Source organism: Pelophylax lessonae, assembly GCF_965119305.1.
Source record: "Pelophylax lessonae genome assembly, chromosome: 1".
Classification (NCBI taxonomy): domain Eukaryota; kingdom Metazoa; phylum Chordata; class Amphibia; order Anura; family Ranidae; genus Pelophylax; species Pelophylax lessonae.
The window spans coordinates 237,220,837-237,244,748 of NC_138768.1; the positions used below are offsets into that span (position 1 = coordinate 237,220,837).

General features: G+C 43.5%; 1 protein-coding gene across 1 annotated transcript in view; it reads right to left on the reverse strand.

Annotated features, from left to right (window-relative positions):
• NCOR2 (nuclear receptor corepressor 2) overlaps nt 1–23,912 on the reverse strand; it is a 737,979-nt gene that overhangs the window by 328,806 nt on the left and 385,261 nt on the right. The window contains exon 12 of the mRNA XM_082255577.1: nt 22,332–22,510. Within this exon, the coding sequence (XP_082111703.1) occupies nt 22,332–22,510 (179 nt within the window). The remainder of the gene's footprint in view (nt 1–22,331; nt 22,511–23,912) is intronic.

A 23,912-nucleotide genomic window follows, 5' to 3' on the forward strand; every position in this document is an offset into this window, starting at 1 on the left:
GTCTTACACATGTGGTATCACCAGCCAGGAGGAGTAGCAGAATGTGTATTGGGGTGTCCAGCCATAGGCAAATGTTTGAGAATTACACAAAAATGGATTTTTGTAAAATCTTACCGTAAAATCCTTTTCTCTTAGCTCATTGACAGACGTAGTCCTCAGTGATACAGCACCTTCGGGTTATGTTGCCTCCACAGGAGCAAGACTAGACAGGAAATTAAAAAGCTTTGGCCACACCCTAGGGGCAGTCCCAGAGGGTATATCCTCTCTCTCTCTGCCTCAGCAAATCAGTTATGTGAAAAAGCAGTCTTTAGAGATTTTAACCCAACCCAACTCAAAAAACAGAGGGGCGGGGACTACGTCTGTCAATGAGCTAAGAGAAAAGGATTTTACGGTAAGATTTTACAAAAATCCATTTTTCTCTAGCGCTCATTGACAGACGTAGTCCTCGGTGATACAGCACCTTCGGGACGTCCCAGAGCAGTATCACAAATGAGGGGTGGGAAAATGAAATCAAATCCCAATCTAGAAGGCCCAACCGGTGCCAACTAGAAGTTTACAATGCTCATCCTTAATGATGAGACTCAACAAAAAAGAGAAAAAAAATTTTTTTTTTTTTTTCAAACAGAAAAAAACCCTCGAGGTAGACCACCGGTCTCCTCAAATTGCGGCCTGCAAAACCTTGCGGCCAAATGAGGCATCCGCCGATGCCGTCACATCAATTTTATAGAATTTTGTAAAGGTATGTACCGACGACCAGGTGGCCGCCTTACATACCTGGACCACTGACGCCTGATGGCGAAAGGCCCAGGAAGTACTGAGCGCTCGAGTGGAGTGCGCCCTAACAGGGAACGGAGGACTCTGACCCTTAATAGAATAAGCCTGTACCACCGTTTGTCTAATCCATTTGGCAATGGTCGCGGCAGATGCAGGCAAACCCTTTCTGGGGCCATCCGTGATCACAAAAAGTGAATCCGTCTTACGGAATGATTCCGTAGCTTTCAGGTATACCCTGATTGCCCGAACCACATCTAAGGAATGCAACGCATGTTCCCGATGATGCTTGGGCTGAGGACACAAGGAAGGTAGTACAATATCTTCATTCAGATGAAAATCTGAAACCACCTTAGGAAGAAAGGATGGCTTAGGATGAAGTACTACCTTATCCCTATGAATCACTAGGTATGGGGACTGGCATGATAATGCAGCCAGTTCTGACACCCTGCGAGCAGAAGTGATAGCTACCAAGAAGGCCACCTTCTGGGATAAAGTAAGCAAGGGAATCTCCCTGATGTTTTCAAAGGGAGGTTTCTGTAGAACCGACAAAACCAAATTAAGATCCCAGGGCGGTAAGGGCGCGCGGACTGGTGGAGCCAGGTGCCGCACCCCCTGGATGAAATTCCGCACCAAGGACTTGGTAGCTAAAGGTTTCTGAAAGAAGATTGCTAATGCTGAAACTTGACCCTTGATGGTGCTCAAGGCTAGTTTCTGCTCAACCCCTTTTTGCAAAAAAGCCAATATTCGAGTCACCGAATAGGTACGTGGAGGAAATCCTAAAGATTCGCACCACGCAATATAAGTCTTCCATGTGTGATAATAGACCTTGCTGGAAGTCGCTTTCCTTGCTTTAATAAGGGTAGGAATGACTGAAGCTGACAACCCTCTGTCCTTCAGTACTTGGGTGTCAATGGCCAGGCCATTAAAACCAGCGACTGTAAAGCACAATGGTAAATTGGTCCTTGAGACCACAGACATTCCCTGAGACGAAGTTCCCATGGAACGTCTGCGACTAGCATGTCCAAGTCGGCCAGGCCGGCTAGACGAGGCCAGCCTAGAATTTCTAGGCCCACTGGCGCTGACTGGATCTGAACCAGGCGTCCCTAGAGCTATCTGGCCCCGACCATCCGAGAAAGTCTGGTCGTTTTCTGTTCCCACACATTTATCAGATACCTGATTGTTATCAGGAAGGGTGATCTTTTCTGGTTGAACCTCAGGGACCGAAGTCACCCGACTAGAGGCTTCTTGGCCTATCTGGTCAACCAGATCCGATTCCCGTGAGGTATAGGGACTAATCTTAGGAAAAGGTAAAGGAAAAGATCTATTCAGGGAACGGTAACTACCGCTTCCTGTAGTGCTTAAATGTTGGAAGAGAAGAATCGCACCGGTAGTAGTGGTTGATGCTCGATCTAATGTCCTGAATACCGGTGAAAACGTCCCCCCACCCTGAAACCGGGTGGGGGCGCACCTTCAGGCTGTGTACTCCTTTGCTTCGGGTTTGGCTGGGTTGGTCCTCTGCTTGTCCGACCAGCCCTTCTTGAACCCTCCTGGAGGAGTCTTGCCTTTCCCGCTTGTTCCAGCCGGGCGCCCTTTATGGGCGGTAAAGAAAGGTCCTCGCTTGTTGCGAGGTCCCTTAGCTTTAGCAGCCTGTGGCAAAAAAGTGCTCTTGCCCCCAGTGGCATCCTTAATGATTTCATCTAGGTTGGCCCCAAATAGACGATTCCCCTGAAAGGGGAGATTTGTCAAGGTCTTTTTGGAACCTAGGTCAGCTGACCAGCATTTTAACCACAGCACACGTCTGAGGATGACCGCTGACATAGATGCATGCCCTAATAGGGGAGTAGTGTCCAAGGCTGCGTCACAGATAAACTGTAGCCCTTGTATAATCTGTTCCATCAAATCAGATGTCTCCTGGGGAATATCTTTTCCCCTAAGGTCTTGGCGTACCATTCTCGCCCATTCCGTAAGTGTCTGGGAAACTAGACCAATAACAATTACTGGTCTAAATGCTGACCCTATCAGAGAGAAGATGGTGCGGGACTCTGCTTCCATCTTTCGATCCACCGGATCCTTAAAGGACGAAGTGTCCTCCACTGGGATAACCGTGGCTTTATTCAGCCTGGAAATAGGTGGATCCACCACTGGTGGTACCGTCCATTTCTTAATGATGGATTCCTCAAACGGATAGCGTCTAGCAATACGCTTGGAAATAGTAAAGGTACGTTTAGAATGCTCCCATTCTCCTTTAATCTTATTACCGAAACACTTGGGTACAGGAAACACCTTCACCGTTTTGATGGGCTTATTAGTACCAAAAGGAATCTCTGTTTCAGTTGCCTCTGCCGGTAAAACCTCAAGTTTTAAGGTTTCCTGCACTGCCACAACTAGTGCGTCCACCAATGCTTCTTCCTGAATTATAGCGGGAGAAGAAACGTCCTCCTCACTGTCTGAGGGAGCTTTACCTGAGATAACAGCCCTTGCAGAGGGACCTGCAACTGCAGTGACCATCTCTGAATCTGAGTCAGAGGTGTCAGATAGTATAGGGGTAGGCGGGGGTCGCTTCCTTGACCCCCGTCCCTGACAGGCCGCCTCCACCCGAGCCACCATAGACTCCAAAATTGCTGTAAATGACTCTACACTCTGTGCACCGGTGGGTCCCGTGGCCCCCTCAAGGGAAACAGGTGGGGGAATGTGTGTGGCAGGGTCCATGATAATTCCAGTCACTTCCTGGATAATATAATTCAAAAATAAAAAACTTTTTTTTTTTTTTTTTTCCAGACCCCCAGCGCCACAAAAAAGCCCCTTAGTGTTACCTGCTAGGGATCCCTATCGATCGAGAGAGAGAGAGATAGACCCCCAGGCTCACCACTTGATGCTCAGAGTTTAACTGCAACAGGTTACAGCGCTGTCTTGACAAACAGGAAGTCTTTTGGCTGGCTGCCCAGGAAGAAAGGAGGTTGCTCCGCCCCTCTGCACGCCTTCCGGCGCCTCCCCTAGCTCCACGAGGTGTTTGGATCACCTCAAACATGGCCGCCCCCATGCTGGAGACACGAGGCTACGCCAAGATGGCGGCTCGTGCGATCCAGCAAAAAAAATGGCGGCGGCCTGTACTGAATAGCGGTGTGCTGCAGGGCACACAACACTCTCTCTGCATGGGGATTTGGCGTGGTTGGCGGTACCGGCCCTGGCGGACCGCATGGCCGTTCGGGAGGCCTGCTTATAGCTGGAGATCTGATTTAGGAAGGCAGTCTACATGTCCGTGGCTTCTGACTGGTAGGTAGCTTATTCTTATCATAGTAAGATTCCCAGAATGCCACTGATTACAATCTTTTTAACATGTATACAATTAGATTGTTAGCTCCCAAACCAAGCCTCCTGGCTTTTTGCACATAAAATCACACTCAAAGTAGGAGGATCTGTGTCATGTTATAGGATAGAGAGGGACTCTATCTTACCATACAGAGAGGGGCCCGCGTTCACCACAAGACCCGTCAGGGGAAAAGGGGGAACATACTACTCACCATACCGGAACCAGGCGGGCACCAACTCCTGAGAGTACCCCTCTCCACCGGGGCGGGAGGGCTGTCGACCGATATGTACGCCGTGACTCATGGTCTTTGGCGTTTCAGCGAGACGTTTAACTCGCGGGGTCAGTCCCTTAATGGGACTTTGTCGCGGCCGACCCAGCGCGGAGCTATGGCATGCACGCGCTCGTAGGCTGAACTGGGGTGACCACCGGATCTCAACATCCAGCCCGTCGCCCAGTTCAGCTTTCTTGCTTGAAGATCTCACAGGAACACTGGAGAAAAAAAGCTGTCTAAAAAATCTTTTAAGAAAAAAATCTTGCCAGGACCGAAGATCCCAGCACGGTATCTAGGTCCTTACTCCTAACTAGACAGAAAATAACTGATTTGCTGAGGCAGAGAGAGAGAGGATATACCCTCTGGGACTGCCCCTAGGGTGTGGCCAAAGCTTTTTAATTTCCTGTCTAGTCCTGCTCCTGTGGAGGCAACATAACCCGAAGGTGCTGTATCACCGAGGACTACGTCTGTCAATGAGCGCTAGAGAAATATTAATTTTCACAAAGTCTGCTGCTTCAGATGTTTTTGGCAGATGTAACTATGGTATACTGAAGTATAATTACCAGCATTTCATAAGTGTCAAAGGCTTTTATTGACAATTACATTAAGTTTATGCAAAGAGTCAATATTTGCAGTGTTGACCCGTCTTTTTCAAGACCTCTGCAATTCGCCTTGGCATGCTGTCAATCAACTTCTAGGCCACATGCTGACTGATGGCAGCTCATTCTTGCAAAATCAATGCTTGGAGTTTGTCAGAATTTGTGGGGTTTTTTTTTTGTTCCCACACCTCTTGAGGATTGACCACAAGTTCTCAATGGGATTAAGGTTTGGGGAGTTTCCTGGCCATGGACACAAAATTTCCATGTTTTGTTCCCCAAGGTACTTCGTTATCATTTTTGCCTTATGGCAAGGTGCTCCATCATGCTGGAAAAGGCATTGTTCCTCACCAAACTGTTTTTGGATGGTTGGGAGAAGTTGCTATCTGAGGATGTTTTTTTATCATTCTTTATTCATGGCTGTGTTCTTAGGTAAAATTGTGAGTGAGCCCACTCCTTTTGCTGAAAAGCAACCCCACACATGAATGTTCTCAGGTTGCTTTACTGTTAGCATGACACCGGACTTATAGTAGCATTTACCGTTTCCTCTCTAGACAAGGTTTCTTTCCCGGATGCCCCAAACAATTGGAAAGGATTCATCAGAGAAAATGACTTCACACCCAGTCTTCAGCAGCTCAATCCCTTTGCAGAATATCAGTCTGTCCTTGATATTTTTCCTGGAGAAAAATTGATTATTTGCTGCCCATTCTGTCAGCAGGCCATCCTCAAAAAGTCTTTGTCTCACTGTGCGTGCAAATGCACTCACACATGCCTGTTGCCATTCCAGAGCAAGCTCTGCACTGGTGGTGCCCTGATCCCACAGTTGAATCAACTGTGGGAGACTTACTGGACTTTCTTGGGCACCCTGAAGCCTTCTTTACAACAACTGAACCTGTCTCCTTGACATTCTTGATGATCCAATAAAAGGTTGATTTAGGTGCAATATTAGTAGCCGCAATATCCTTGCCTGTGAATTCCTTTTTGTGCCAAGCAACGAGGACTGCATGTGTTTATTGCAGGTAACCATGGTTAACAGAGGAAGAACAATAATTTCAAGCCCCACCCTCCTTTTAAAGCTTCCAGTCTGTTATTCTAACTCAATCAGCACAACAGAGTGATTTCCAGCCTGTTCTGATCACTCTTCATAACATTCTTGAGTATATGCCAATTGCCATCATAAAAACTGAGGCAGCAGACTTTGTAAAAATGTATCATTGTTTAATTCTCAACACTTTTGGCCATGGCTGTAATTCTAAGTGTGCCCATGCTGTGTGTTAGAAATATCTTATTGACAACTTTGAGTAAAAAATACATTTTCATTTTCTTTCAACATTTTCCAAAAGCTTACGCCAAAAAAATTACATTTTTTAAAAGACTCACTATGCCTCTTAGAAAATACATTGGAGTATGTGCTTTCCAAAATGTGATCATTTTGTAAATGTTTATACGCCTCCAAAAACGTGATAGGAAAATCAGGAAATTAGATGCCTAGTTTATTGTCCCAAGAAAGCCAGAAGGTGTCCCTTGGATTTTGGGCCCCTCCATAAGTCTAGGCTGTGAAAAAGTCTCACACATATATTATTCCCATACTTGGGAAGAGTAGTAGAATGTGTTTAGGGGTCTAATTGTAAGGATGCATATGCTGTGTGTGAGAAATAACTTAAAAAAACAACACATTTTATTTACTTTCATCATTTTCCAATGAACTGTGGCAAACAAGAACAACCTAGGCCTTACAATAAGGCCATTTTTGGGGTATGTGTACTGTCCTGGCATTTTAGCGCCTCAAGAATTGAAACCGGCAGTCAGAACTTCAGGGCTTATTAATTTTCAAAAATTATACTGTATATACACACCAACATTTGCAGACCCTAAAACTTTCACACAGACTAAAGAATATACACCTACTTTTTATTTGTTATTTATTTTTTTATCAAAAATATTTAGCAGAATACATTTTAGGAAACATTTGTGGCTGTATTTTATTAGTCGCATATGCCTGTCATTCGTAATGCCAACTGTAATATTTTGCTCTAATATGTTAAACGTCCTGGAAAGAGGTATCTAAACTGTGTATGTCAAGATAGTGCAATTCATTAATACATGGCATTTGCTTGGACATTTCATCACAACACAGCAGGGACAATTGGAGCCTCCATCAGGTTTTCAATGTCATATGGGTTCCTATAGGGAAATATCTCTTCACTTTCTACCCTGTCTGGATGCTGCCATTACACATAGAGTACCCCAGAATTCAGAAACCCAGAGTGCGTTAGTATTTACAGCCTGTTTTTTTTCCCCCTTTTAACACTTTGGCATCTTTGCCTTGAGTAGCAGGACCCTGCCCTGACACTGCTTACTGTTCTCATGAATAAGATTGAAGTTTATACCAGCAGTGGCCTAAAACTTGTTAATGGGATAGGTTGAAAATCCTTGCTGTAAACACAACATATATGCTACATCTACAATGCCCCTATTTCTAAACATAGTGTTTGCCTTGTCCTACGATACTGCATTTGTCATTGTTGGATTTAAGCTTTAAGGTGAATTTGTAACAAACAAAGACTGTCTTTCATCACATGCATACATAACACTTTTTTTTAATTATGACAGTAAAACTATAAGGTCTCTGGAAATAGAGGGATTGGGGACATTATATCTCCCCTGCCCTGGAGTATTCATATCAGAATATAAGCAAATACAGCATAGGCGTACGCACAGGCTGTGCCGGATATGCCTGGGCACACTCTAATCACCCCATGCGCATTAGCATTATCGCTCTGTGTGCCAGCAGGTAGATGGGAAAGATCTCCCTCTTACTGACTATGCCATAAGAGAAGTTTTTTCGCACTTAGCCTTCACTGAACCGGCAGGGAGATCAATGTGCTGGGGTCATATATATGTAGACACGCACATGCATGTTTGAACTTTAGGGTGCACACCCTAATGCAGTAGGCTGCACACACCTATAAAAATAAAATTTTTGTAAGATCTTACCGTAAAATCTTTTTCTCTGATGTCCATCGACAGACGCAGCCTCATCTCCATGAGCTGAGTGGGTTTATGCTCCTCCCATCAGGAGTAGTCTAGGTAGGAGAATTTGAATACACACACCCATGGGGCTGTCCCTCCAGGCATAAACCCCCACTGCACAACCCAGCACATCAGTTTAGTTTAAAAGCAATGAAGACAACACACCTAACCCCAAACAGAGGGGCAGGTGCTGCATCTATCGATGGACATCAGAGAAAAAGATTTTACGGTAAGATCTTACAAAAATCTTATTTTCCCTATCGTCCATCGACAGACACAGCCTCATCTCCATGAGCTGAGTGGAATGTCCCAAAGCTGTATAGGCATGAGGGGTGGGAAAATGCAACCAGACAGTAACTTCAACTCCAAAAGGCTAAACGTAGCCAACCGGGCAACATGGAGCTCAACCAAACAACAGGAGCTCACCCAGATTAAAGACCCCTAGGAGAAGTACAAACAAACATTATCTTATGAAACAACAGCCTGCAAAACCTTTCAGCCAAAGGAGGCATCCTAAGAAGCCAACAAATCCACCTTGTAAAATTTGGTAAAGGTATGCACAGACGACCAAGTCGCTGCCTTACAAACGTATACAACAGAGGCCTGATAGCGAAAAGCCCAAGTGCCACTCAGTGCTCTAGTAGAATGCACCTTCACAGGGAAAGGAGGAACCTGACCCTTGATCGAGTAAGTCTGAACAACCGTCTGCCTGATCCATTTTTAAATGGTCGCAGCAGATGCAGCCAAACCTTTGCAAAGACCTTCCGGAAGGACAAAGTGAGTCCGACTTCCTGAAGGACTTAGTAACGGTCAGATAAACCCTCTCTGCCCGAACCACATCCAGAGAGTGCAAAGCAACTTCCTTGTGATGTTTAGGCTTAGGACATAAGGAAGGCAACACAATGTCTTCATTCAGGTGAAAATCCGACACCACCCTAGGAAAAAAGGATGGATTATGTCGGAGGACCAATTTATCCCTGTGGACCACCAAATAAGGCGAACGACAGGACAATGCCGCCAACTCTGTGGGCAGAAGTGATAGCCACTAGCAGTGAAATCTCCCTAATATTCTCTTAACCGCTTGCCGACCGTCGCAAGTAGATATACTGCGGCGGTCAGCCCCGGCCAGGCAAAGTGACGTATATATACGTCACTAGCCTGTGACAGGTTTGTGAGGCAATAGCGGGCGAACGAGCGCCCGCTGAGGCGCGCGCCCGCCCCGGCTCGATCACTGGAGAGTCCGCGCGTGTGACCGGCGGACCCGATGTCCGCCGGTCACACTACGATCGTCGGTAGAGCAGGAGAAAGGCAGGCGGCTTATGTAAACAAACCACCTGTCATTCTCCCCTGTGTAAAAATGGAGATCAGACGGTTCTACTATGTAGAACCGTTGATCTCTGTTTTTACAATAGTCGACCTGTCCCACTACAGTTAGAAACACGCCCCTAGGACACACTTAACCCCTCCCTCTCCAATACAGTTAACCCCTTCCCTGCCAGTGTCATTTTTGCAGTAACAGTGCATATGTATAGCACTGATTACTGCAGTAATGTCACTGGTAACCCCAAAAGTGTCAAAAATGTCAGTCAAGGGTCCGATCTGTCCACCGCAATGTTGCAGTACCGCAAAAAAAAAAAAAAAAAAATCGCAGATCGCCACCATTACTCGTTAAAAAAAAAAAACACCAAAAATGACAAAAATCTTTCCATTTGATAGTAAACGCGATAACTTTAGCGCAAACCAATCAAAATACGCTTTTTGCGATTTTTTTTTACCAAACATATGTAGCATAAAACAAATTGGCCGAAAATGTTAAAAAATTTTGATTTTTACATTTTTTTGGGGGAATTTCATATAAAAAAAATGTGAAAAATATTGTTATTTTTGCAAAAAATTTTTGTTTATAGCGCATGATCAAAAAATCGCACAGGTGATCAAATACCACCAAAAGAAAGCTCTGTTTGTGGGAAAAAAAAGGACGTAAAATTTGTTTAGGTACAGCGTTGCACGACCAAGCAATTGTCCATTAAAGTCACGCAGTAAAAAAATCGCAAAAAAACCCCTGGTCAGGAAGGGGGTAAAATCTTCAGGGGCTTAAGTGGTTAAGGAGGCTTTTGAAGAACAAACAAAACCAGACTAAGATCCCACGTCGGTAACGGGATCTCCTCGGAGGGACCAGATGACGCATCCCCTGAAAGAAGGCGCGTATCAAACGGACGTGGGAAGTAAATAGCCAAGGCCGAAACCTGGCCATTGATAGTGCCCAACGCCAAGCGCTGCTCAACCCTTTTTTGTAAAAAGGCCAAAACCCTAACTATAGAAAACAAGCGAGGTTGCAGCTGCAGTGATTCACACCAAGAAATGTACGAGTTCCATGTACGATGATAGATCTTCCTAGATGTTGATTTCCTGGCCTTCAAAAGGGTAGGAATCACCGAATCAGAAAGACCTCTATCCCTCAACACCTTGCTTTCAACAGCCAAGCCGTGAAAGCCAGCGACCGTAAAGCAGGATGGAAGATCGGTCCTTGAGATAGTAGATCTTCCCGCAAAGGAAGACGCCATGGAGGATCCACAACCATTTTTACCAACTCTGTGTACCAAGACCGCCGAGGCCTGTCTGGAGCCACCAGACCGACCGGAATGCCTTCCATCGCCACCTGCGAAGAAACCTTGGCAGGAGAACGAGCAGAGGAAAGGCATAGATCAGGTGATACTGACTCCGAGGAGCCACCAGAGTGTCTGTTGCGTCGGCCAGAGGATCCCAAGACCTGGCCACAAACCTCTGAACTTTCCTGTTGAGGCGAGACGCAAACAGATCTACGTCCGGGGTCCCCTACCGGACACACAGGTGAGGTGATAAAACACCTCTGGATGCAGTGACCACTCCCCCTAATCCAACACCCGACGACTCATGTAATCCGCTTGCCAATTTTCCACAACCGTGATGTGGACTGCAGAAAGAGCCGGAACATTGTGTTCCGCCCATACCAGAATCTCTGCCACCTCCTTGGCCGCCAGGGCACTCCTGGTGCCCCCTTGATGATTGATGTAAGGCACGGCTGTGGCATTGTCCAACTGGAACCGAACCAGAGAGCCATGTAGCCGACTTGTCCAGTGAAGTAGGCAGAGCTTGATCACTCTCAGCTCCAGAATATTGATCGGCAAGGAAGACTCTTCCAACGCCCAAGTCCCCTGAGCACAGAGCTTCCCCAGCACTCCACCCCAGTGTGATAGGCTGGCGTTCGTGGTGACCACCATCCAAAACACTGGCAGGAAGGACTTGCCATGGCACAGGACAGGTGACTGGATCCACTAAGAGGGCCGACTTTGTGAGATGGCTCAACCAAATCTTCTGGTCCAATGACCGAAGATCTCTGTTCCCTTTTAACAGAATCTCTTTCTGCAGCTGTCTCGTGTGAGACTGAGCAAACGGGACTGCTTCCAAGGTCAAGACCATCAGATCTAGGGCCCGCATGCAAGGAGGACTGATCGGCCTCCATCAGCAATTGGACCACCCTTTGCAATTTCTGAAGCTTGTCCATGGGAAGAAAGACCCTCGCCAGAGCAGAGTTGATGATCAGCCCCAGATAGGTGACCCGCACAGATGGAGTCAGGGCAGATTTGGAGACATTGATCGTCCACACGAAGTCCTGAAGGGTCCGAATTGTGATGGAGATGTTTTCCAGCAGATCAGAATGGGAAACTACTCACAACTGGAGATCGTTCAGATACCCCACAATAGAGATACCTCCTCGACGCAGCAAGGCCAACACAGGACCTTGAAAAAACTCTGGGAGTTGAGGCGAGACCAAAGGGTAATGCCACGAATTGAAAGTGCGCCTCTGGCACCGCCAAGCAGAGGAATCGCTGATGTCCCTCGAATATGGGGACGTGGATATACGCATCTTTGAGATCGATGGAAGCCAGAAAATCCCTCTGATTTAAAGATGCCACCACCGACTGAATGGACTCCATTCGAAATTTCTACACCCGCACAAGGCGGTTCAGAGCCTTAAGGGTCCAGGGTTGGACGCACTTTGCCCTCCTTTCTGCGCACAATGAACAGGTTTGAATGGAAACCTTTAGAGCGTTCCTGTTGGGGAACTGGCACAATCACCCCTTGAGCCAGGAAATCTCGCACAGCCTCCCGCAGATCCTTCAAACACTCTGGAAACAGGTGAAGATTTGACTGAAAAAACCTGTTCCCTGGCTGGGACCAGAATTCGATCTTGTACCCGGAACAAACCAGTTCGCGAACCCAATCGTCCTGAATGAAGGAAGTCCAGGGTTCCTGAAAGAAGCGCAGACGTCCCCCCACCCCTAAGATGGGTGGGGGTGCCCTTTAATGCTGAAGAGGGCTTGTCTACAGCACCGGACTGACTGGCCTTGGGTTTCTTAGCACCTCCAGAAGTTCTGAATGGCTTACCTTTTTCTTGTGCCCCGGATGCACAAAAAAAAAACATTTATGAGCAGAAAAGGAGGGACCCTACTTAGGACGGGGCGTCTTACCCTTGGAAGATTGAGGAAGAAGAGTACTCTTCCCGCCAGTCAGGCCCTTGTTTAACTCATTCAATGAGTCGCCAAACAACCTGTCTCCCAGAAAGGGGAGATCAGCTAAGGCTTTTTTAGAAGCTCGGTCAGCCGACCAGCTCCTCAACCAGACCATGCGTCTTAAAATAATGCCCACGGCCAAGACCCTGGTCACCAGGGGATCCGCATCCATAGACACATCACACAGGAATACCAGAGCCTGGATCACCTGGTCCAACAATTTCAGCTGTTTCGAAGGAACAGTCTCAGGTTCCAAAGACTCCCGCAAACCCCTAATCTATTCTGTCACCGTCTGAGACTAGCACAGACACAAAAAACTGTTTCAAAATTGAACCCGCCAGCATGTGAAGATGGCGGGAAAGGGATTGCACCCGTCTGTTCTCTGGATCTGTAAAAACTGGGGAATCCTCCATAGGCACAAGAGTAGATTTGTTTAATCTGGAAACAGAATGTTCCACTTTAGGTGGCATCGTCCAGCGGTTGCAAACCTTTTCAGAAAAAGATACCAGCGTTTAAAGCATTTTGGCACCACCAACACATACTTAACGAGCCGCCGTTGGTCATTCACAATATCGTGAAAAGTGTCAGGGCAAGGGAAAACCCTGTCAGCTGTTGGAGACTTCTGGGAGCCAAAAGCCACCTGCATCCCTGCCGGCGTGGGCTCATCAGCCAATTTTAAAGTATCCCGCACTGAAATAATCAGGGCTTCCACCAAAGCGACCCCTCAGGAAGGGGAGCATCCAGGTCAACCACATCAGCCTCTGAATGAGAGGGCACCTCCACAGATGGAGAAGGCAATGGCCGTTTACGGCTATCAACCTTTATCATGACTAAATCAACTTTAGTCACTAGGTTTTCCAGGGCAGCTGAAATCGCGGCCAACGACTGCGATCCAGACTGTCCGGAAGTCACACAGAGTGGGTCTGAGGGTGAAATTCCAGTTTGGGACTCCATTGCGCAATTTGCAAAAAAAAAAACGGAGTAATATAGCTTTAAGAACGCCGATCGCGGTATCCACCACCATGCGGCTAGGGACCGACATATAAAGGCTTCAGGAACCACAACAGGGACCAGCAAGCCAAAGGTACCATGTTACATCACCCCCCCCCCCCCCAAGCGCCAGAGCACTCCAGACACACAGCCCCCAGAGGGACAGGGAGAGGGAAGGACGCACAGACCGGGCAGACCAGGAGGATCTCTTGGGAGGCAAACTCCCATTATCCCCAGGGGAGGGCCCACATCCCCCCCAAGGCCAGTAGGGGCAAAGGGGGCACAGTTACTTACCATACCATGGACCAGGTGGGCTCCACGCAGGGCAGACTGTCTCTCACCCGAAGTGGGGGTGCTGCCAGCCAAGGGGTACGCCGCCACTGAGGGCATTCCAGGTCATTGCGTCCTGGTGAAGCAGGCTCATCCCCCTCCGGACAAGGGGGCACTGTGGTGGCTAGGCCTAGGTAAGAACTATAACCTGCTCATGCTCGTAGGCCAGACTAGGGGGACCATAAGGATCTAGATTATCCAGTACGAAGCTCCAGCCGGCATTGTTGCTTGTAGATCACCAGGAAATTCTTTCCTGAACACTAGCTAGCAAGTAAGTAAAGAGAAAGAAAATTAAATATTTTGAAAAGAATAAAAAAACTGAGACCGGAGTCCCAGCAGGAAACCTAGGTCTACTCCTTCTCTAGGCAGAAAACAAACTGATGTGCTGGGCTGTGCAGTGGGGGGGTGGGGGGGTTTATGTCTGGGAGAGACAGCCCCCTGGGTGTGTGTATTCAAATTTTCCTGCCTAGGCTACTCCTGATAACTCCCAAGCCATATAATACATTAAAAACTTTTTTTAAGTTACAATCATTCCCTAATGCACTTTACTCAACATATTCCAAAATACCTTTGCTGTGTTCACATTATACAACTCTACTCTGTCCACAACATATGGTTTTTGGAATGTCCCAAGGCTATGTCACTCCCCAGTAAACATACCATTGAAACCCAGTTTGTCATCCCTGGACATGATTATGTTGTCTTCAGACTTGTCTTCAGAATACATTTTATCCGAATGACTGTGAATACAGTCCGGTTAAGTGCACAGTTTACTTTCACTCTTATTTAACTACTTAAAAATGTAAAGTAACCACATCTACACATATTTGTTACCACTTATGTCCACACACATACAGATATCTAATCTAATATTTATTGTATATACATTGTTTATATTAATTTTCTATATTATTTATGTTGCTCTCACCAGCAGGTGTCTGCATAATTTAGTTAAAAAAATAATAATAAATATATATATATATATATATGTTTATACACACACACACATACACACACACACACACACACACAATGGGTAAAACAAGTATTGTACACGTCACCATAATATATTTCTAACGGTGCTATTGGCATGAAATTTTTACCACGTCGGTAACATACATAAAAAGAAACCAGAACAAATATATTCAGAAATGAATATTCTCGATGACCCATATAACACACCTATTTTAAAGAAAGTAAAAGTTTTTGATGAAAAGTATACACGGTTATATTTAGCCTTTTATAAACATTCACAGAGTCATGGATATTTCTTAACAATTCTATTCCGATGAGTCTGAGTAAGCAGACTAATTTATGAAGAATGTTGCAGTGATTTTGTTGCATCCTCAAGAGGAAAATGATTTACTAGAACAAGAGAAGATTGATTGCATGTGGTCAGTCTTGGAAAAATGATTTTTAACAATTACAATACTTTCTAGCCCCCATGGTTACATTCTACAAGGATGATAATCCACAAATGTAATAAAAAAAATAACTAAGAAACTTTTTGAACATGTTGCAGTTAAGCTAATTTGAAGTATACAAGTATACAGCAGCACACATTTTAAAAATGTGTTTTCAGTAACAACAATATCATTATTACTTAGTATTTATATATTATTATTATTATTATTATAGTATTTTTATTAATATTTATATAGAGATCATACTTCATAACAAACTATGAAGTAGGAAACAAGGCCTGAAAAGAAACCTAATGTTGCCATCACATCTAAGAACTAGTAAATTATAAATATATATTACAGCTCTTAGATTGTAAACTCTAACGAGCAGGGCCTTCTGATTCCTTTTGTACCAAGTGTATTGTAACTGTAATGTCTGCCTTCATTTTGTTAAACGCTGCGCAAACTGTTGGCGCTATATAAATCCTGTATAATAATAATAATAATAATAAAAACAATAATATTTGTTGTTGGGTTTAGATACATTTTAAAAAGGTTTGCAATATCACAACTGTTTTATGTTTTCTAACAAAATAATCCCAACCAGGCTCTGTTTAGATGCACATTGTGAATGATAACAAAACAGAAGTTGTACTATATTTTTGTATAGAAACAAAAAAACTAATCTTTAAAAGTGTAAAGGGACCTAAACACTGGGCATCATCGGCCAGTTAAACTGAAACCGACCGACATTCAGTCAGGTCCAACAGAAGCTTGTCTATTGTCACCCAATCAGCGCTCTCACCCAATGGCTGAGATCACTGGCAGGTGCATTCTGGTGGAGGGGGGGGGGGGGGGGGGGAGACATCATCTTGTCAGAACAAATGAGATCGCTGTACTAACATTGGATAGTTAGTACAGTGACTCCTCCCAAGTTCTTCAGTTTTTTTTTACGTTCAGCCTGCTGGGTTGAACTTAAAAAATTGCTAGTGCGTACCAAGCTTTAGGCAGGAAAAACAAGGAATTACTTTCTTTCCTGCAACCACAAACCGTGTTGACAGGGAAATCCCTCCCACCGAGCTGTCACTGCTGGGAGAAGACCGCAATTATCGAATGGTTATACCACCTGCTAGCAATAATTGTATGTACAAATCGATTGATCAATTGGACGCATTCAACCTACCCATACACGGTTTGAATCTCGGTTGCTTCCTGCTGAACCAGCCAAGATTCAAGAATTGAACTGACTACGGCCAGCTTCCTTCAATACTAATTTCAAATCAAAAAGAAACTCACACTTTCCATATGAAACTATGCCTATCTCTTTAGACTCAGTAATACAACTTAATAATATAGCAGTAAACACAACTAAACGAAGGCTGTATCCACACTTGGGCTGAGCGTCTTTAGTCATATTGCAGCCTATATTATTTTTGAGCATTTGTACAGGTGTTTTTGCAGATGGCTGAGGCTTAAGCATTTTTTTTACTATTATTTTTAGCAAATTAAAAGCTAGGTCTCATGGAAAAGAAACATGCAATATGTGTGGTTTCTCCCTTTTTCATGCATGTTTGCATGCTTTACCAAGCACTTCCATTGGAGTGTTTCGGGGCCAAAAAAACTTGAGCCTTGTAGGTCAAAAGAAGCTCAAGTACTTTTTCGAGCTACAAGCTTCAAACGACACTATGCTCAGGTGTGAGCAGGCACATTGCAAAACCATTGGATTTTGGAAGTTGAACATTTCTAATTCCCTGTAGTAACATTTCCCTTTTATTCATTTCACAGAGATACAACCGGATGTGAGAGTGAATTTCTACAAAGATGGAGAAGATCAGCTCTTAGACAGTTGTCACTGCATCCCATTAAAGGCTTACATTCATCTCCAGGTTGTATCACAACTCAAAATTATTGGCTTTATCATCACTTTTTGTAATAACAGAAAAACTGGTCACTAGGACCAATAGTTAGGCTGAATCTGTGTTGCTTACGGTTCTCCTTGCTAAAAAAGCAGCTGTATGAGGACCTACAATGCAAGATCTATAAACTTCTGCTTCATTCATGCTATGGATCTGTGCTTCCTTCACCTATCTTGCTGCTTCTCAATCATTCCCCCACTGGTATTCAGTGGGTAAAGCTTGACATAAAAGAGCAAAGCCCTGCTCCTTTACCAATATGGCTGCTTCCAAACAGACACAGGGAGGAAAAAGACATGGTATGCCAGTAATGAGGAAAAGGTCAGTTTTAAGCAATACTTTCTAAGTCCTTTGCAATTTTTGCACAGTTCATGTCTTATAAAAAATGTGCACACTGTATTAACATGAAACCTCTATCAAGAAATTAGGAGGCAACACTACTGAGAATCAATAATAAAAGCAACAACAAAACAAAACAATACTTACTTACAGCCAAGTCAGGTTCATTTTCAGAAACACCAGAGAAAATTAGTCTTGTGTAAGATTGTACTTCATAAAGTGCAAAATTAGAATATGGCATTAATATTCTGTGGAAAACACAATGTCGATACCATACAATGCACATGATGATGATTGAAGCAATATAACTGAAGGAAGGGCAGTTTGGCTGATTAGAGGCTACTATGTCAATAAGATCAGTTTCAAAGTGTGAAACGTAATAGCCCATACACACCCCAGCAAAGATTTTCCATGCCCCCTACTGCCATAAGAAGACAAAAGCCTTTATATTAAAGGAAAACGTAATAGAATCCAGCTCACAACTATAATTACAATACGCATGGGGTAAATTCTTTCAAAATAACCTGGGAGGGCTATGTATGAGACTCAAAAACGTAATGTTTCCGAGATTCATACCAACTGGGACATAGCTTTTTTGGAACAATACATTGGGGATAAGATAGTTCCTCGCAGTCTCAGATGGGATATTAGTCCCCAATCCGATGAGCAGGGATGGGACGATTGGTATAGATATTTCAATGATGCAGGTCTTTAATTTTTACAATTTTTAATAAGTAGGAAAAGGTCTAAATTATTAAGATTGGACACTGAAATTGCTTCTATTCAGGAGCAATTAACACTTTTAAAGATTTAGAAGAATATAAAAATCGATCTGAAACTCTCAAAAAATGATTGAAAAGAGGACGTTGAAAAAAAAATAAGAAAAAGAAAACATAACAGGGATGTGCAGGATTACACATCCCAAACGGTCTTTAAATGGCAAGTCAAAGAAATGGCACAAAGAGATACAAGGAATACTAAAGGTAATATCAAACCAAATTCAATTTACTCAGGAGAACTTCCCATTATCAGTGGTAATAACACACAATCCCAAATAAGCCAACCGGTCTGCTATAATCCCCAATTCAAAAGGCCTTTTGTGAAAAAGAAACACCCTCATTCCCATCATCATTTGTATCATGGTGGAAACTCCCATGGTCCGGGTAATTTTTATAAAGGAAGTTATGGTGGCTATTACGGACACCCATCAGGACCAAATGTTTACCGTCAGGGAGGAACATATGATTATTGGTCAAACCAGGGCCTCCAAATGTATAGAAGGGAACCCTATAATGGGCCAATTAATTCCAACTTCCAGGGCAATCCGGGGAGAAACCCACGTGGTACTCCAAACCAGAGTATCCATCATAATAGATACCAGCCATTGACTGATAATGACTGTTATCCATATGAAGATGAAAGAATTATGACCCAACATCCCCTTCGCACGCCAATTATGGATCAGTATACTCCCAATCAAGCACCTCCGGGTATAGAAAGGGGGGATTATCATTCTCGTTTTTTTCAGTCCCCTCACAACTACAAAAGGACAAAAGAAGGAGGAGGAAGGAGGAGAGGGAAAAAGACAAAGAAAGTTTTAAATAACTCAGGGATTTTTAATCTAAGTGGGGTTGAACTCATGAAAGAGGAGGAATTGGTACTTGGCAAAGGGTTAAAACATGCCCCTGAAAAAATTGAATAAGTTCAGTTATTTTGTTAGAAAAATTAATGTGAAGAGGTATGTTATTATGAATCCTATCAAAAATAGTCCTATGATTGAGGATGGGATCATACATACTAATTTGTCCAATGCCTCACTATTTAATCCCCCTAAGGCCCCTTCTGTGGCAGTTTTTCGAGATTTGATGTTTAAAAATATTGAATCTCTTAAACTCACTACATCTTACAATGATAGATTCTTTAATACAGGTCTGAATAGTCTTAAACAACGTAAAGAGCTGGTTGCTGGACCTACAGACAAGAGGGGAGGAATAGTGGTCCTGAAAAAAGAAACCTATCAAGAGAAGTCTAGGCTGTTGTCGGATTGAGAGACATCTGTACTTCTCCAGAATAACCCCACAATGAGTTATAAAAAAGATCTTCAGGCTGTTATTGATCAAGGTTATTTAGAGGGGATTTTAAATAAAAAAGAGAAGCAATTTCTGGTTCCTTGTGCACCTAGGTTGCCTGGTATTTATTATTTGCCTAAGGTGCACAAGGACCCAATTCATCCACCCGGTCATCCGATAATCAGTGGGATAAATTCTGTTACTTCCCGTATAGGGAAATATATAAATTAATTTTTGCAACCCTTGGTACCTTGTACTCCCTCGTACCTGAAAGATACCACACATGTTATCAACCTGTTAAGACAGGTAGAATGGAAGCAGGGAAACATTCTGGCCACTGCAGATGTTTCTAACCTGTTTACTATTGTATCGCATGCCCATGGAGTGGAAGCAGTCGGCCATTATTTGTTTAGCCAAAGTCTTTTGCCCTCTAGACAGGCAGACTTTGTAATGGACTTATTAAAGTTTGCCATGTCTCATAATTACTTTTGGTTCAGGAGAGATTACTATATACAGAACAGAGGTGTTGCGATGGGTGTAAAATTTGCACCCAGTATGGCCAATTTATTTATGGCCAAATGGGAGGAGGATGTCATCTATGCTGGCAGGCACCCCGAATTGGTATTTTGGGGTCGCTACCTAGATGACATCCTCCTCCTATGGCTGGGTGATTCAGAGTCCTCGAGTGGATTTATTGCTGGACTTAATGTCAATGATCGTGGCATTTTACTCCAATGTGAGTCTAGCACATAGTTCGCATGTTGTTGCATTGATCTTATTTACACTTCAGCGTGCCGCTTTTCTATGTACTAAAAATAATTTAGTACCCAGGTGGTTTATATCAGGGTTTTCTTATACTTATAGTTAAAAGGAGTTTTTTTGAGTAAAATAACCTGCTACTCCGATATGTCTACATGCTGAAAATGTCCATCTGATTTTTCTACCTTTTCAGACAAGTGATTCATATAGAAGGTGAATAAACAGTCACCAGAAGAAACTGTTTAACAAAACAAGATCAAGACCAGATAATTACAGGGGAGAGGCATTTTTGAGCCCAAATAGAAAAAGGCCCTATGTGTTGGAAAATAAACCACCAAGATTTAGATGTATTTTTAAACATGATGTATTTTCGAAAATGATGTGTACAAATACATGCAGATGATCTCAGGCCCTGTTCACACCTGAGCATTTTTCAGCCCATAAAACGCTCATCTGTGAAAATCCAAAACGCACAACAATCAAAATCCCATTAATTTCAATGGCCCCTGTTCACATCTGAGCATTTTGTCCCCTGAAGCAAAATGCCCGTAGCTCAAAAAAGTACAGGAGCTTCTTTTTTGGGCTGATCATGAGCTGTTCTGGTCCCATAGGATGCATTAAAACGCGTTATCTGTGTTTCAAGGGCGTTTTTCAAACACACAGGTGGTCTCCACCCCTTTTAACACACCCATTTTTAAACATAAATCAAAACGCCTGTAAAAAACACCCCAAATAACGCTCATAAAACGCCCAAACGCCAGAGAAACGTTTGAAAAAATGCCTACATATATGCCCAAAAAACACCTGAAAACGATACGCTCAGGTGTGAATGCAGCCTCAGAGTACCCACTTCAGAACTGGACTGGCATTCTGGCCAATCTGGAAAATAAGGGAAGGGCTCCTTTCTGTGTGTAAAGCTTTATATAGACATATAGAGAACATTCGGACATGCATGCACAATGTAACCATCTGACGATGTCTGCAGGAAAAGATACTGCACAAGCATTCCTGAATAAGTAACAGAGGGCCTTAAAGCTAGATACACATTATACAACTTTTGCTGTTTGATTCCCTTTAGATTTACCTTCAATTATGTAGTGCAAGGGCCAGCCTGATTGCATACAAATTGAAAGTGTTTAGGCTTGACCTCATATTATATAATTTTGGTAAATCTGAAAGAAAAAAATCAAAAGAAAATTGTATAGTGTGTATCCAGCTTTAGAAACTACAGTTTCACTCCCTGCAGATTACACTGTCCTTCGTTCGTCCTAAGCGGGCCACAAATTATACAATTTGTATACAAGAAAATTGCCAGTGGGGAAAACTAGTAGTCGGACAACCTTTTCTATGACTGTCCAACTGTTTTATCACTCTAAGGCTGGGTTCACTGGATGCGTGTTTCCCCGGATCCAATTCGCATGACAGGAGATTGCGACCGTCTCTCAATGGAGCCAGTTTACACATCTCCGTAGCTGCTGCAGAGCGGAATGCACAGGGGTCCTGTGCGTCTTTGGCTCATTTTCAGGTCCGAATTAAGGCAAAAATTTGGGTCTGAAACGGAGAACAGGGACACAATGGACCCCAGCGGTTAGCCGAATACGCTCTAAATATGAACCCAGCCTGAAAGTATAGCTTGCAGGACTGTATGAGGGTGCCCTCTATAGACATTAGACTATAACTGATCTGGTTGTTTTGGGCAACCGGGGAAACTGTCATCTAATATCCATGGAATGCCCCAAGTGGATCTGCAGGCTGAGAGCCCCTGCAAGCTACTAGCCTTATCAGCCTCATCTGAACACAGGACAGAAATTCACTTACTCGTTTATTCTTGTACTTGGCTCCAACACTTCATAGAGGCACAGTTGTATTATTACTGAATGTATATTATTATTTAGCATTGCTACAATGCATGAATAAACGTGAGCTGGGCTACTTTAGATTTACTTTGTATGTGAAGCTCGAGATTTAAATATATGAGGGTTTGAACTTACTTCTCCCTGAAGGTTTCTTTCTCTTGTTCACTCCACATGTTCATGACCTGTCGTTCCTTATACACCTTCATGGGGTCATCCATTAGACCATTCATATTGATAAACTTAATACGCTGCTGCTCGGCATCAAACAGCATTGGTGGAATGACTGCTAGTTGACGCATCTGTTTCTCCAGGTTCTGTAAGAAAAAACTGTATTTTTAGGAAAAGGCAAAGTGCAGACAAGCAATGGCATTCTTCAGCAACATACACAGTTGCAATTAACACGGGGAAAAGACCATTAACCACTTGCTGACCAAGACTATTCTGGAAATGTTTGTTTACAAGTTTAAATTAGTATTTTTTGCTAGAAAATTACTTCGAACCTCCAAACATTACATATATATTTTTAGCAGAGACCCTATAGAAAAAAATGCCGATTGTTGCACTATTTTATGTCACACTGTACTTGCACAGCGGTCTTTTAGACGCAATTTTTGTTTTTTTTAAATACACTTTAGTAAAATAGAAAACAAAAACAAAATACAATAGTTACCCCAATTTTTTTTTTTTTTTTAATAATCTGAAAGATGATGTTATGCAGAGTAAATAGATACCGAACGTGTCACACTTTAAAATTGCACATGCTCTTGGAATTGGAACAAACTATGGTTCCTTAAAGTCTCCATAGGCGACGCGTTAAAAAGGTTTACACTGCAATTATTGCTCTCACTCGAACGATCGCAACGATACCTCACATGTGTGGTTTGACCACCGTTTACATATGCGGGTGTGACTTATATATGCGTTCGCTTCTGCGTTTCCCTTAATTTTTTTATTTTTGTTAATCACTTTTATTCCTATTACAAGAAAAAGGCATGACAAGTCCTCTTTATTGAGAGATCTGGGGTCAGAAAGACCCCAGATCTCTCATTTACCTTTATACACAAAAGAAAAAAAAAAGTTTTTGCACTTTAACTTTAAAAAAAAAAAAAAAAAAAAACATCATTTGTATTGGCCTGAGAATCAGAAGTGGCATCAGAGGTCCCTCCCGTCCTCCAAGTGCAAAGAGATGAGTGGGACCAAATTGCCCTCACTCGACTTCCTGCCCAGCAAACGGCCATATTGGATCGCTTTACCAATGGCTCCTACACAGAACCGCCCATAGTAAAAAACGGTCCTGGTGTTATGGCAGCTGGCTGCTGCCATAATACCTGTATGTAATGTCAAAGTAATGACATATTTTTGCTATGAGCTGGTCGTCAAGTGTTTGGGGGTGGCTGATGGGCTGTATGTTGAGATCACATCTGATAACATCATCTTTATAGGTCAACTGGTTAACACTTTCAAATTGGGTATTCAGTTTGAATCCCAACCACGGCACTACCTGCCTGGAGTTTGCATGTTCTCCATGTGCCTGTATGGGTTTCCTCCGGGTACTCCCGTTTCCTCCAACACTCCAAAGAGATGGTGATAGGTTAATTGGCTCCTGTCTAAATTGGCCATAGTATGTGTTTGTATGGAAGTGGGTTAGGGACCTTAGATTGTAAGCTCCTTGAGGGCAGGGACTGATTTGAATGAATAATATGTATATAAAGTGCT